A 16,577-nucleotide genomic window follows, 5' to 3' on the forward strand; every position below is an offset into this window, starting at 1 on the left:
GCAAAAATACACCCACCTTAAATGGTGTGACTGAGAATTGCATACAATTTGTCAGTATCAGTCAGAATGTCAGACATTTTCTGAAAGTAAAAAATATGATTGTTCTGATTATTACTTCCTTAACAGCTTGTTCACTTCAAACTCTTTTGACACTGTTGGGGATGATGCCTTCCTTGGTCTTTCTCAACTTGAATACCTGTAAGTAGACGATAAATCTGGACATGTTAACACTTTGCAGTAATTGAGAATGATTAATATGAGAGCACTGAAACGTTAATCTTCCCCCTAGGTTCGTAGAAAACAACAAAATCCAGTCCATCTCAAGATACGCTTTTCGAGGACTCAAGTCTCTCATTCACTTGTAAGTATATCCTTTCTTATCGAAGTAACCTATGCATTTGGCATAGCATCTAGCAGCCCTTGTACCTTAACTACAAATGCTCTTGAGGAAAAATAGTAACCAATTCTGAAATAGTATTGGATGCTAAGAATGTCTTTTGCGTTGTGCCAAATCAATGTATTTGATATCATCCTGTCTAATTAATCCTCCCTTCTCTTCTCTTGTGCCTATGGTTTATTGACCTATCATCTACTTTCTCATCTTTTGGTTCCCCTTCAATTTTACTTTTATATTTCAGTTCCTGCAGCGCTTTATCCAGCGCATGCCTTTTTTAATGTCTAGAAGGGCGGTGAATATGGAATAGATGAAGGATTTCAGAAGGAAATTGGATGGGCGTTTGAGGGAAATAAACCTATGAGGCTATAGTGGCAGAGTGGAGGAATGGAACTGATTTGGCTTCTTTACAGAAAGCCGACACTGAATCAATGGGTTGAATGTGGGCAGCATGGTAGCACAGTGGTTAGCATAATTGCTTCACAGCTCCAGGGTCCCAGGTTCGATTCCGGCTTGGGTCACTGTCTGTGCGGAGTCTGCACATCCTCCCCGTGTGTGCGTGGGTTTCCTCCGGGTGCTCCGGTTTCCTCCCACAGTCCAAAGATGTGCCGGTTAGGTGGATTGGCCATGATAAATTGCCCTTAGTGTCCAAAATTGCCCTTAGTGTTGGGTGGGGTTACTGGGTTATGGGGATAGGGTGGAGGTGTTGACCTTGGGTAGGGTGCTCTTTCCAAGAGCCGGTGCAGACTCGATGGGCCAAATGGCCTCCTTCTGCACTGTAAATTCTATGAAATGTTACAGCACAGAAGGAGGCCATACTACCCATCTTGTCCCTGTCAGCCCAAGGACACCCAGGTGTCGTTCCTAATCCCACCCTCCTGCACCCAGTCCATAGTGATGTACTTAGTGCACTTAAGGTGCAGATCCAGGTACTAGGTACTTTTTAAAAGAGTTTCGGGTTTCCGCCTCCACCACCAACTCGGGCAGCGAATTCCAGATTTCCACTACACTCTGAATAAAAAAGTTCTTCCTCATGTCCCCTCTACACCTTAAACTAGCAAGTTGGGGGGAAGGGAAGTGTAAAGCTATGGACAGTATAATGGTTAATGGAGATCAAGGCAGCAGGTTACGTGACAGGTTATTATGTAGAGATATGGGTTCAAAGACAAGGAAAATTAGGAGAAAGGGTAAGAGGAAAAATAAATTGCGAAAAGTTACTGATCAAGGTGTTAGGATTCATAACAAAGACATAAAAAACAGCATGAGTGTACTTTACCTGAATGCTCGTAGTGTACGAAATAAGGTAAATGAGTTGATGGCGCAAATCATCGTGAATGACTATGATTTAGTGGCCATTACTGAAACATGGTTAAAAGATGGTCACGACTGGGAGTTAAATATCCAAGGGTATCAGATTATATGAAAGGATAGAATGGACGGTAAGGACGGTGGTGTAGCTTTGTTGTTTAAGGATGGCATCCGGGCAATAGTAAGGGATGATATTGGTGCTATGGAGGACAAGGTTGAATCAATTTGGGTAAAAATCAGGAATAGTAAGGCGAAAAGGTCACTGATAGGAGTAGTCTATAGGCCACCAAATAGTAACAGGATGGTAGGGCAGGCAATAACCAAAGAAATAAGGGATGCATGTAGAAATGGTACAGCGGTTATCATGGGAGATTTTAATCTGCATATCGATTGGTTTAACCAGGTTGGTAAAGGCAGCCTTGAGGAGGAGTTTATAGAATGTGCCCGGGATAATTTCCTGGAACAGTATGTAATGGAACCTACAAGGGAACAAGCGGTCCTAGATCTGGTCCTGTGTAATGAGGCAGGATTGATTAATTATCTCATAGTTCGAGATCCTCTTGGAAGGAGCGACCACAATATGGTGGAATTTAAAATACAGTTGGAGGATGACAAGGTAAAATCAAACACTAGTGTTTTGTGCTTAAACAAAGGCGATTACAATGGGATGAGAGAAGAACTAGCTAAGGTAGACTGGGAGCAAAGACTTCATGGTGAAGCAGTTGAGGAACAGTGGAGATACTTCCGAGCGATCTTTCACAGTGTTCAGAGAAGGTTCATACCGACAAAAAAGAAAGACGGTAGAAAGGGGAAAAATCGACCGTGGATATCTAAGGAGGTGAGGGAGAGTATCAAATTGAAGGAAAAAACATCACAAAGTGGCAAAAATTAGTGGGAGACTAGAGGACTGGGAAGTCTTTAGGGGACAACAGAAAGCTACTAAAAAAGCCATAAAGAAGAGTAAGGTAGACTATGAAAGTAAACTGGCTCAGAACATAAAAGCAGATAGTAAAAGCTTCTACAAATATATAAGACAAAAAAGAGTGACTAAGGTAAATATTGGTCCTTTGGAAGATGAGAAGGGAGATTTAATAATAGGAGACGGGGAAATGGCTGAGGAGCTGAACAGGTTTATTGGGTCAGTCTTCACAGTGGAGGACACAAATAACATGCCAGTGACTGATGGAAATAAGGATATGATAGGTGAGGACCTTGAGATGATTGTAATCACTAAGGAGGCAGTATTGGGCAAGCTAATGGGGCTAAAGGTAGACAAGTCTCCTGGCCCTGATGGGATGCATCCCAGAGTGTTAAAAGAGATGGCTAGGGAAATTGTAAATGCACTAGTGATAATTTATCAAAATTCACAAGACTCTGGGGTGGTCCCAGAGGATTGGAAAGTAGCAAACGTGACACCACTGTTTAAAAAAGGAGGTCGGCAGAAAGTGGGTAATTATAGGCCAGTAAGCTTAACTTCGGTTGTAGGGAAAATGCTGGAATCTATCATTAAGGAGGAATAGCGGGGCACCTGGAGGGAAATTGTCCCATTGGGCAGACGCAGCATGGGTTCACAAAGGGTAGGTCGTGTCTGACTAATTTGGTAGAAATTTTTGAGGACGTTACCAGTGCAGTAGATAACGGGGAGCCAATGGATGTGGTATATCTGGATTTACAGAAAGCTTTTGACAAGGTGCCACACAAAAGGTTGCTGCATAAACTAAAGATGCATGGCATTGAGGGTAAAGTGGTAGCATGGGTAGAGGATTGGTTAACTAACAGAAAGCAGAGAGTGGGGATAAATGGGTGTTTCTCTGGTTGGCAACCTGTAACTAGTGGCGTCCCTCAAGGATCAGTGTTGGGCCCGCAGTTGTTCACAATTTACATAGACGATTTGGAGTTGGGGACCAAGTGCAATGTGTCAAAGTTTGCAGACGACACTAAGATGAGTGGTAAAGCAAAAAGGGCAGGGGATACCGGAAGTCTGCAGAAGGATTTGGATAGGTTAGGTGAATGGGCTAGGGTCTGGCAGATGGAATTCAATGTTGCCAAGTGTGAGGCTATCCATTTTGGGAGGAATAACAGCAGAATGGATTCTTATTTAAATGGTAAGATGTTGAAACATGCTGCTGTGCAGAGGGACCTGGGTGTGCTGGTGCACGAGTCGCAAAAAGTTGGTGTGCAGGTGCAACAGGTGATTAAGAAGGCTAATCGAGTTTTGTCTTTCATTGCTAGAGGGATGGAGTTCAAGACTAGTGAGGTTATGCTGCAATTGTATAGGGTGTTGGTGAGGTCGCATTTGGAGTATTGTGTTCAGTTTTGGTCTCCTTACCTGAAAAAGGACATATTGGCACTGGAGGGAGTGCAGAGGAGATTCACTCGGTTGATCCCAGAGTTGAGGGGATTAGATTATGACGAGAGGTTGAGTAGACTGGGACTGTGCTCATTGGAGTTTAGAAGGATGCAGGGGGATCTTATTGAGACATATAAAATTATGAAGGGAATAGATAGGATAGATGCAGGCAGGTTGTTTCCACTGGTCGGGGAAAGCAGAACTAGGGGGCATAGCCTCAAAATAAGGGGAGGTAAATTTAGGACGGAGTGTAGGAGGAACTTCTTCACCCAAAGGGTTGTGAATCTCTGGAATTCCTTGCCCAGTGAAGCAGTTGAGGCTCCTTCTTTAAACGTTTTTAAGAAAAAGATAGATGACTTTCTAAAGAATAAAGGGATTCGGGGATATGGTGTACGGGCCGGAGAGTGGAGCTGATCCACAAAGATCAGCCATGATCTCATTAAATAGCGGAGCAGGCTCGAGGGGCCAGATGGCCTACTCCTGTTCCTAGTTCTTATATTCTGCCACTGATCCAGAATTTATGTCCCCCGGTTCTAGAATTCTCCACCAAGGGAAATAATTTTCTCCTATCCACTCTATCTCTTCCCCACATAATTTTGTACACCTCAGTTAAGTCACCCCTCAGCCTTATTTGTTCCAAGTAATATAACACCAACCTAACTAATCTCTCCTCTAGCTACACTTTTCCAGCCCTGGCAACGTTCTTCTAAACCTCCTCTGCTCTCTCCCCAGAGCAATTATGACCTTCCTGTAATGTGGTGACCAGAACTGCACACTTTACTCCAGTTATGCCCTCACCAGTGTTTTATACAATTCCAACGTTATATCCTTACTTTTATTTTCTATACCTCTGTCAATGAAGGAGAGCTTTCCATATGCCTTCTTTACAGCCTTGCCTACTTGAACTTCTGCCTTTCGGGACCTGTGTACTTGTACGTCAAGATCTCTCACTTCATCTACCCCTCTTTGTATATTCCCATTTGTTGTGTAATCCCTACAACTGTTTGACCTTCCTAAATACATGACCTCACACTTCTCTGTTAAAATCCATCTGCCACTATACCGCCCACTCCACCAATCCATGTGGGCAGCACGGTAGCACAAGTGATTAGCACTGTGGTTTCACAGCGCCAGGGTCCCAGGTTCGATTCCCTGCTGGATCACTGTCTGTGCGGAGTCTGCACGTTCTCCCCGTGTCTGCGTGGGTTTCCTCCGGGTGCTCCAGTTTCCTCCCACAGTCCAAAGACGTGCAGGTTAGGTGGATTGGCCATGATAAATTGCCCTTAGTGACCATAAAAGGTTAGGTGGGATTATTGGGTTACGGGGATAGGGTAGAAGTGAGGGCTTAACTGGTTCAGTGCAGACTCGATGGGCCATGTGGCCTCCTTCTGCACTGTAAGTTCTATGTTCTATGTATATCGTTTTAGAGATTATAGCTATCCTCTACATTGTCCATCACTTGGCCAATCTTTATGTCGTCTACAGATTTCCCAATCGTGTCTCCACATTCACGTTCAAATCGTTAATATGTAACACAGACAGTAAGGGCACCAACACTGAGCCCTGTGGAACACCACTTTAAACAACTTTGCATTTGCAAGGGCAGCCATCGACCATTACCCTTTGTTTCCTGTTACTAAGCCAACTTTTTATCCAGTTTGCCACATTGCCCTGTATCCCATGGGCTTTTACCTTTTTGACCAATCTGCCATATGGGCAGCATGGTAGCACAGTGGTTAGCACAGTTGCTTCACAGCTCCTGGGTCCCAGGTTCGATTCCCGGCTTGGGTCACTGCCTGTGTGGAGTCTGCACGTTCTCCCCGTTTCTGCGTGGGTTTCCACTGGGTGCTCCGGTTTCCTCCCACAGTCCAAAGATGTACAGGTTAGGTGGATTGTCCATGCTAAATTGCCCTTAGTGTGCAAAAAAAAGGTTAGGTGGGGTTACTGGGTTACAGCGATAGGGTGGAGGCGTGGGCTTAAGTGGGGTGCTCTCTCCAAGGGCCGGTGCAGGCTCGATGTAATGAATGGCCTTCTTCTGCACTGTAAATTCTATGATTCTATGACTTTGTCAAATACCTTGCTAAAATCCATGTACACCACATCCACTGTACTACCTTCATCAACCCTTCTTATCACCTCCTCAATGAATTCAATCAAATTTCTGAAGCGAGACATTCCTTTAACAAATCCATGCTGACTATCCCTGACTAGTCCATGCCTTTTTATGTGACAGTTAATCCTATCTCTCAGGATTGATTCTACTAATTTGCCCAACACGGAAGACTAACTGGCCTATAATTTCCTTCGATCCCTTTTTAAACAATGGAACCATGTTTGTATTTCTCCAGTCCTCCGGTATCTCCCCTGTATGTAGTGAGGATTGGAAAATCACCCTCGGAGCATCTGCCATCCGATCTGCCATCTCCTCCCTGACCTCCTTCAGTAGCGTCAGAAACAATCCACCTGGCCCTGGTGACTTATCAATTTTCAAGGATTCCAACCCTTTGAGTGCTTCCTCTCTCTTTATGATTATCCTGTCTAATGTCTCACCGTGTTCCTCCTGGACTACTGTATCTGCATCATCCATTTCCTTTGGAAACACAGATACAAAATATTCATTTAGAACCCTTCCCACAGCCTCTGCATATACACACAAGATCCTTTCTTCATCTCTAATAGATCCCACATGTTCTATAACTAACCTTCAACCATGAATATATTGGGAAAACATCTTTGGGTTTTCTTTAACTTCACTTGCAAATCTTTTTTCTTGCCCTCTCTTTCATTTCCTTTCTGACTTTGTTCGTACACTTCCTATACTTGTCTAGGCTATCTTAGTTCTTTGTACCTATCGTACGCTTTCTTTTTCTGTTTGATCTTCCCCTGTATTCTTCCAGACAACCAGGGGAGTCTATGATATGACCAATTGTTGCTCCATAAAAGAAAGAGATGCCTCTGCCCTTTGTGGACTTTGGCTAATTACTTTGAGTCATTAATGGCACACTGAGTCACTCTTTGCAGAGCCATCCATAAGGCCATAGGATATAGGTGCAGAATTAAGCCATTCGGCCCATTGAGTCTACTCCGCCTTTCACTCATGGCTATATTTTCCTCATCCCCATTCTGCTGCCTTCTCCCCATAACCCCGGATCCCCCTATTAATCAAGGAATCCTCTTATTAATCAAGAACACCAGATCTGAGGCCAAAATGCTGTCTACTTTCAAGAAGAAATTGACATAGCTCTTGGGATGAAAGGGGAAGGCGAGATCAGGGTATTAAACTTGATGATCAGCCATGAGCATAATTAATGGCGGAGCAGGCTCAAAGGGCCGAATGGCCTCCTCCTGCTTCTATTTTATGTGTATGTTTCTATGTATTTGTGTTTGAGGCGCTGTTACCTACAGGGCTACAGACCAAGAGCTGGAAGGTGGAATTAGACAGAATAGTTCTTTCTTAGGGCATAAGACGACAAAAACCTAAGAACTAGGAGCAGGAGAAGGCATTTTAGCCTCTTGACCGTATAATATGATCATGGCTGATCTCATCACAGCCTCAACTTCACCGTCCTGCCCGTTCTCCATAAGCCTGAATTCAACCCATTACAAATTAAAAATCTGTCTAACTCCTCCTTAAATTTACTCACTGACCCAGCGTTCATTGCACTCTGGAGACTGTATACGTTTCTACAGGCATATAAAGCAAAAAGGATTGATAAGAACAAATGTAGGCCCCTTACAATCAGAAACGGGGAAATTCATAACCAGGAACAAAGAAATGGCTGAGGAACTAAATTCGTACTTTGCTTCTGTCTTCACAAAGGAAGACATGAATATTGTACCAAAGTTCTGAGAAACACAAGTTTCAGTGAGGAGCTGAAGGAAATTAGTTTTGGTAAAGAAATGGTTTGGGGGAAATTAATGGGATTGAAGGCAGACAAACCTCCCGGGCCTGATAATCTTCATCCCAGAGTACTCAAGGAAGTGAAATGAAATGAAATGAAAATCGCTTATTGTCACAAGTAGGCTTCAAATGAAGTTACTGTGAAAAGCCCCTAGTCACCACATTCCGGCTCCTGTTCGGGGAGGCTGGTACGGGAATTGAACCGTGCTGCTGGCCTGCCTTCGTCTGCTTTCAAAGCCAGCGATTTAGCCCTGTGCTAAACAGCCCCTGGGGGACCCAGATGTGAATCCCGCCACTGCACATGGTGAAATTTGAATTAAATAAAAAAATCTGGAATTAAAAGTCTGATGATGACCATGAAACCATTGTCGATTGTTATAAAAACTCATCTCGGTCACTAATGTCCTTTAGAGAAGGAAATCTGCCATCCTTATCCGGTCTGGCCTACATCATAATAATAATCTTTATTAGTGCGACAAGTAGGCTTACATTAACACTGCAATGAAGTTACTGTGAAAATCCCCTGGCCGTCACACTCCGGCGCCTGTTCGGGTACACGGAGGGAGAATTCAGAATATCTAATTCACCTAACAGCATGTCTTTCAGGACTGGTGGGAGGAAACTGGAGCACCCGGAGGAAACCCACACAGACACGGGGAAGAATGTGCAGACACCGCACAGACAGTAACCCAAGCGGGAATCAAACCGGGTCCCTGGCGCTGTGAAGCAACTGTGCTACCATGCCGCCCCATGTGACTCCAGACCCACAGCAATGTGGTTGACACAAGTAGTTGGGCTTGTGGCGCAACGGTAGTGCCTCTGACTCCCAATCAGAAACTTGCGTGTTCAAATCAAGGCAGGCTCCCGGAGATTTTCTGCAGCTGGTTCCAGGAATTTCTCCCTGTGTCGGAATGTTCTCGAAATGACTCCGTTCAAAAGCACAGTGCAAATAACCTTTGTGGGCAGCACGGTAGCACAGTGGTTAGCACAGTTGCTTTACAGCTCCAGGGTCCCAGGTTTGATTCCCGGCTTGGGTCACTGTCTTTGTGAAGTCTGCACGTTCTCCCCGTGTCTGCGTGGGTTTCCTCCGGGTGCTCCGGTTTCCTCCCACAGTCCAAAGATGTGCAGGTTAGGTGGATTGGCCATGATAAATTGCCTTTAGTGTCCAAAAAGGTGTGGTGGGGTTGCTGGGTTAAGGGGATAGGGTGGAGGTGTTGACCTTGGGTAGGGTGCTCTTTCCAAGAGTCGGTGCAGACTCGATGGGTGGAATGGCCTCTTTCTGCACTGTAAATTCTATGATTCTGTGATTAGGGATGGGCAATAAATGCTGACCCAGCCCATGTCCCATGAACGAATAAAAAACCCCACAAGATTTCAGGGCCATAATTTTATTTGACTGCAAAATGCTTCAAATACACTTCCAGGTAGATGTCAGTTGGGACATGATTCAAGACTGCCCACAATCTGGTAGTTTTATTGAGGAGCTCACAAGGCTAAATAGTATTGGAAAAGAAAAAAATTAAGAATCGTTTGCTGGCAGTGGAGGGTTGCGGAGTGAGGATGGTGGAGAGGTGATCTGCACATTACAAATATAGGAATGTGTCATTTAAAAACATTTATTTACATTTCTAATTTTGTGGCTTGATTATTTTCTTGAGAATCGTTTCTCTACCAGGCATTTATCTGTCATACGCTGACTCTTCTATCTCGGTTTTCAGTGATCTTAGTTAAATTGGAAGTGTAGATCCCCAGTGCAGAAGGCCAGTGCTCTGTCTCTGGGGCTTCCTGTCCCATTTGTCTTGGATTTATCAGCCAGGTTGAAAAAGAAAATGAGTAATAGCAGGAATCAGGGCCAAGGTTATTTTACAACGCCAATCTTCGAGACTCCTCAAGGGAGATAGCAGCCCTCTGCCTCAGTCAAAGGAAATAAAGCAGCAATTTGATGCAGTTGTGCTTTCCTGAATCCTCTCTGGGACAGTCACAAGTCACATAGCTTTTGCTCTCTTACCAGTCTGTGGGCTGGCATTACATTTATGCAATGGATATGCTTAGCAATTCAAAGGCTCTAATCCAATCGAAAGCTTTAAATAGCTTTGAATACTACAAGGCTACAAAGGTTATGTGTGAGTAGATTATAATGATCATCTATGGATTGTAATTGGATCACTGCCTTATTGAGAACTAACTTTTTTTTATTGAGCAACCTTGATGTACAGCCAAGGTGCAAAGTGTAACGCACTTCCAAGGTTGAAAAGAATTGGACGCAAAGTTAGTTGAATTTATTAATTATAATTGGACGACGTTCAGATTGTTTTTTAAAATTTATTGGAGGAAGAGAAGACTCAGATAAGTAAAGGATTGTGTATTATTGAGGTGCTGGGAAAGGGGACGATTCTCTCAGCCCCGTGCCGGGCCGGAGAATCAGAGCAACCGCGCCCCGACGCCAGCGCGTGCTTCTCCGAGGTGCGGAGAATCGCCGCCATTTGCGCCTGCGCGTTTGGCGCGGCGCTGGCCGTGGGCCGCTGGAATCAGCGGGGCCGCCGATTCTCCGGCCTGGATGTGCCGAGTGGCCGCTCCAACACGACAGAGTCCCGCCGGCGCCGTTCACCCCTGGTCGCTGCTGGCGGGAAATCTGCGGGAACGCTCGGGGTGGGGGGGGGGCTCCTTCATCGGGGGTGGGGCCTCCGATGGGGTCTGGCCCACGATCAGGGCCCACCGATCGGCGGGCCGGCCTCTCCCCCTCCGGGCCTACTTTCCGCCGCGGCCGGCCCCTGAACACCGACCCCATGTTGGGTCAGGGCCGGCAATCGTAAGAAGTTCCCCGCGCATGCGCAGGATTGAGCTGGCCCAACTGCGCATGCGCAGGATTGAGCTGGCCCAACTGCGCATGCGTGGGACCCAAGGCGCCGTGTCTTTCACGCGGCGCCGGGTCTCTGACGCTGTGGCGAGGCCCCGCCCCGCAAATCGAGCCACACCCCTGCCAGCCCCACGGAGGCCCCAGAATAGGGGTCTGGGAATGGGCGCCGATGCCGGAGTAAAACACTCCGGTTTTTACTCCAGCGTCGGCACTTAGACTCCCGTTGGGAGAATCCCGCCCATGTTTTTTTCATTCCCTCATGAGTTGTGGGCATCGCTGGCTGTACCAGCATTTACTCCCCATCCCAAATTACCCTTGAGAAGGTTTTGGCCCAGCGACAGTGAAGAAATGACAATATATTTTCAAGTCAGAATGGCGTGTAGCTTGGAGGGCAACTTCCAGGTGGTGGTGTTCCCATACACCTGCTGCCCTTGTCCTTCTAGATTGAAGAGTTTGTGGGTTTGGAGGGTGCTGTCTAAGGAGCCTTGGTGAGGGGCAGGTAAAAGTCAACCACATTGCTGTGGGTCTGGAGTTACATGTAGGCCAGACCAGGTAAGGACGGCAGATTTCCTTCCTAAAGGACATTAGTGAACCAGATGGGTTTTTACGACAATCGACGATTGTTTCATGGTCAATATTACCGAGACTAGCTTTTTATTTACCAATTTATTAACTGAATTTAAGTTTCCACAAGCTGCCGCGATGGGATTTAAATTCATGTCCCCAGGGCATTAATCTGGGCCTCTGGATTACTAGTCTGGCGACATTACAACTATGCCACCACTTCCCCTTATTTGAATGGTGCTATGGGATCTTTGTATGTACACCTAGGAGGGCAGACCAGGACCGTGGTTTGAATCTCACCCAAAAGGTAACATGTGTTGGAGTGCAGCAATTCTTCAGCACTCCTCAGAATTGTCAGCCGCGATTATGGGCTCAAGGAATAAAAGCAAAATACTGCGGATACTGAAAATCTGAAACAAAAGACAGAAAAAGCTGGAACAGTTTAGCAGCATCTGCGGGAGAAGGAAAATAGAGTTAACATTTCATGTCTGTATGACCCTTCTTCAGAGCTAAAGAGAGGGAGAAATGTGATGGATTACATACTGTATAAGAGGGGGTGGAGCAGTGGAACAGAGTGGAAGATCAGCGCTAGGTGGGAGTGAGGAGAGATTGCAGCAAAGTCGTGCAGGTCACGAAACAGAGGAAGCATTAATGGCAGGAGACAGTGCTAGTATTTGCATAAAGGTGAGATGTCAGAATGTGTTACACGCAGCTCAGTGCTCAGTGAAAAGAAAGCTGAAGAGCAAGTGACTGGTGGCCTATCGGGAGGGAAGAGTTTTGCATAGGGACACAAATGAGGCTGGTTTAGCACTGGGCTAAATCACTGGTTTTGAAAGCAGACCAAGGCAGGCCAGCAGCACGGTTCAATTCCCGTACCAGCCGCCCCGAACAGGCGCCGGAATGTGGCGACTAGGGGCTTTTCACAGTAACTTAATTTGAAGCCTACTTGTGCCAATAAGCGATTTTCATTTCATGTTTTGGATATGAATCAAAAGGGGCAATTTGGAGGAAAAAGTCAAGTCTAAAGTTGTTGAATTCAATGTCGAGTCCAGAGGGCTGTAATGTGCCTAATCGGGTGATGAAATGCTGCTCCTCCAGCCAGCGATGGGCTTCACTGGAGCAGATTCAAAAACAACTTCTTCCCCGCTGTTACCAGACTCCAAAACGACCCTCTTATAGACTGATGGACTTATGGATCTGATCTCTTCACACATCTTCACCCGATGCCAGTGCCTATGTATTTACATTGTATATTTTATGTTTGCCCTATTATCTATTTTCTTTTCCTGTACGGAATAATCTGTTTGAGCTACTCGCAGAATAATACTTTTCACTGTACCTCGGTACACGGGACAATAAACCAATCCAACCCAATCCAATCCAGCATTGCAGCAGGCCAAGGATGGATATGTAGGCAGAAGAGCAAGATGCTGAGTTAAAGTGGGAAACAACTGGAAGGCCAGGGACATGCTTGCAGACTGAGCGAGGGTGTTCCACAAAGCGGTCACCCAGTCTGTGTTTCATCTCCCTAATTCAGAGGAGACCACATTTGGAGCAACGAATACAATAGATCAGATAGAAGGAAGTGCAAGTGAAAGCTGCTTAATCTGAAAGAGGGAGGGGCAGCACAGTAGCACAATGGTTAGCACTGCTGCCTCACGGCGCCAAGGACCCAGGTTCAATCCCGGCCCCGGGTCATTGTCAGTGTGGAGTTTGCACATTCTCCCTGTGTCTGCGTGGGTCTCAGCCCCACAACCCACGGCTGTGCAGAGTAGGTGGATTGGCCACGCTAAAATTGCTCCTTAATTGGATACTCTAAATTTATAAAAACTGAAAGGAGTATTTTGTGGCCTTGAATGATGAGAAGGGAGGAGGTAAAGGGGCAGGTATTACACCTTCTGAGATTGCAAGTGAAGGTGCTGTGGGAAGAGGATGAGGCGTTTGGGAGTGATGGAGGAGTGGACCAGGGTGTCATGGAGGGAGAGGTCCCTGTGGAATGCTGACAGGGAGGTGAGGCAAGAACGTGTTTCACAGTGGCATCATGCCGGAGTTGGCATAAATAGTGGAGGACGTTCTTTTGAATGTGGAGGCAGGTGGGGTGCAAAGTGATGACAAAGAGGACCCAGTCATGGTTGTGGGAGGGAGGGGAGAGGATGAGGGCTGAAGTGTGGGAAATGGGTCAAACCTGTTTGAATGCCCTGTCAACCACGTTGGGATGGGGGAGGAGGGAAACCTCGCAAAAGCTGAGTGCCAACTCTCAGACATTCTTCCTACCTCCCCCGGACCAAGACCTTATCACCAAACGTCAAGCCATTCGGCGGGATTCTCCGTTTCTGAGACTAAATGTTGATGGCGGGGCAGGATTCGTGGACTTCCACGACAGCAAACTGGTGACGCACCTGGAACGATTCAGCAACCAAGGAGGGGCTAGCACCGGCGCCACGTGGAACACAATTGATTCCAATGAGAAACAGTACTGGATTCACCATGTCCTTGATTGAAACCCGGGAGGCTGACAAGCTGCAGCCGCACAAAAACATTACTGTAGTAAACCACTGTGTTCTGATATTAAGGGTTGTACGGTAGAACCTGCACTACAGGTTCACCTGGACCCCTGCATGCTAGCTCCGCCCAGGCGCAGGGTTATAAATATGCGTGGCCTCCAGCTCGTAGCCATTTCGTCAGCTGCTGTGGGAGGCCACACATCTGATACTAATAAAGCCTCAGTTTGAATTCAACTTCGCCTCCAGCCAAATTGATCGGGCCTCAATTACACTCCCCACACACACACTCATCCCAGCCAGCAAGATGGCACTGGTTGTGCTGGAGCGCACCCATCCCGCTGATGGGCCGGCTGGGGCCAGAGGGCCCTTGGGGTGGTGCCAAGTTCACAGTGGGCAGTCAGCGGCATGCGCAGATGCATGGCTGCCTGGCAGGCTGTGGCAATGATCCTCCACCCGTCCGCCCTGACCCCACAGCCCACCACCTGGCCACCCCCACTATTCCTCCCAGCCCTGGCAGAAGCCCCCCGGATGGTGGCATGACTGTCAGCAAACCTTGGCGATGTTGGACACTTTCCCTACCCGCGCTCTCTCCCTCAGCAGCCACGGCGCCTGGTTCACGATTTGTAAGAGCACAGATTAACCTCGCCGTCGGGAATTTTCTCCAGTGGAGGCGGAGCTTCGCGGAGGCCCCGGAGAATACCGGATCAGGCCGCTAATGATATGCCAATGTATTTACTGTACATACATTACTGGAACACACTGACGCCGCTGTCGAGGCGCCAGAGAATTGTGATTTGGCGTGAAACCGGCGCCCGCCACAATTTCGGCATCAAAACCGATTCTCTGCCCAATCGCGTTTCCCGATTCCAGCATCGACCGATGAAGAATCCGCCCATTGTTTCCAGGACTGTCAGACCTCATCACCTCTGGAGATCCTCCCTCCACAGTCTCCAACCTCATCGTCATAAATCCTGCACATGGTTAATGGAATATTGTGTATTTTGGAAGATTTTCCTTGGGGGCGGGGTAGATATTTTGAGACATTGGGCGGGAATCTCCCATGCCGCACCGTATGGGAGAATCGCCGTTCGCTCCATTTTTTCCCGCGGCACCGGTCTGACGCCGGCAGGCGATTCTCCGAGGAACTGAGTATCGGCGCCATTTGCGCCGGCGCGTTTGGCACGACCGGGCTGCCGATTCTCCGGCCTTGATGGACCGAGCGGCCGCGCGGAAACGGCAGAATCCCGCCGCCGCCGTTCACCCCTGCTCGCAGCCGACAGGAACTCTGCGCGTAGGGTCGGGGGCGGCCTGTGGGGCGGGGAAAAGCGCAACTTCACCTGGAGGGGGGGCTCCGATGGGGTCTGGCCCGCGATCGGGGCCCACCGATCGGCGTGCCGGCCTCTGCAGCCCCGGCCCTATTTTATTACACGGCCGGCCCCTGAACCCCCACGACCTGTTGCGCCAGGGCCGGCATGTTGAGGAAGTCCCCGATGCATTGGTGCAGAGCCACTGCGCATGCGTGGGTTAACGCGGTGCCCAGTTGGTGCCGGGAAGGGAGGCTGGAGTGGCGTGAACTGCTCCAGCGCCATGCTGGCCCCCTGTGGGGGCCAGAATCGCCAGTGCCCACACCCGTTTTGTGCCGTCGTGAAACGCGACGGCTTTCACAACGGCACGGACACTCTGTCCCGCGATCGGAGAATCGCGCCCATTGTGTTTAGACTTAGGTAAGCAGGTCATGGGACCTGAGTGGGATAGAGAGTATGTCATTAATGGAAGGAGCCAGGTACGTAGCAAACAGTTTTGGCTCTGGGATTGTTTTTAGTCTGACAATGACAGAAGGATCTGCAGGCTGTTCCTGAAAGGATCTCTCTCTCTCTCCAAGCAGTGTTTCTATGAAATCTCTACAGAATAGCACAGCAAGTATTCCTGTGTTTGCTAACTTTATTTACAAGTGGCTTTTGACCAGAGGCTTTGCTTAATTGGAGATAGAGAAGGTATAAGTTAATAGTTAAAGTGCTTCCATTCATTTTAAGAATTGTTTAACTTTGAATTAAAAAGCTTTTTTCCGTGATGTTAATATGTTTAATCCTGTGTCAATAACAAAGTTTGCTTTAATATAAAAGATCCCTATTTGTCAGTGGAATCATTCCTGGACTAAAGTATCCATTCCTCAGAATTTTACCAATTGAAAAGTTGTTGGGTTTTGTCGTCTGGTTTCCGAGTATAAATCGGAGTCCAGTCCGATACCGTAACAAATAAGTGAGGTGGTTGGTTAGCTCAGTTGACTGGGCAGCTAGTTCATGATATGGAATGTCGCCAACAGCACAAGTTCAATTCCTGTACAAGCTGAGGTTACTTATGGAGGCTGTTCCTCGTTGTGTCTTTACATAATTTGCTCTGTTTTATAACCTTTGCTCTAGAGTCGCCAGGTATCTTTATGATACCACCACGAGGTTCAAGTTCAAGTGCTGATCAATAACTCAATACACCAGTTAGTCAGCCTTTTGGGCGAACCCCGTACCTGGTTCCAAGTGATTGGACTAAGTTCTGATCACTTGGATCGATTTCTCCAATACTGGAGCTGTTCCCTGATCGCTGGGCGGTTCCTAAGTGTCCGTTGGCCTTCCTTTGTCTTGGCTCCTGCTGGCGCCAAGTCTGACTGGGCCTTGTTTATCTTCACTGTTTCCAATTTTTCCCGG

The 16,577-nt window shown here is 47.3% G+C and overlaps 1 protein-coding gene across 3 annotated transcripts in view; it reads left to right on the forward strand.

Annotated features, from left to right (window-relative positions):
- Window positions 1-16,577, forward strand: part of LOC140385848 (leucine-rich glioma-inactivated protein 1-like) — a 105,053-nt gene that overhangs the window by 44,659 nt on the left and 43,817 nt on the right. For all 3 annotated transcript variants that reach the window (XM_072468438.1, XM_072468436.1, XM_072468437.1), the window contains 2 exons: window positions 127-198; window positions 290-361. In XM_072468438.1, coding sequence (XP_072324539.1) covers window positions 127-198; window positions 290-361 — 144 coding nt within the window. The remainder of the gene's footprint in view (window positions 1-126; window positions 199-289; window positions 362-16,577) is intronic.

The sequence above is a fragment of the Scyliorhinus torazame genome, chromosome 11 (assembly GCF_047496885.1).
Source record: "Scyliorhinus torazame isolate Kashiwa2021f chromosome 11, sScyTor2.1, whole genome shotgun sequence".
NCBI lineage: Eukaryota > Metazoa > Chordata > Chondrichthyes > Carcharhiniformes > Scyliorhinidae > Scyliorhinus > Scyliorhinus torazame.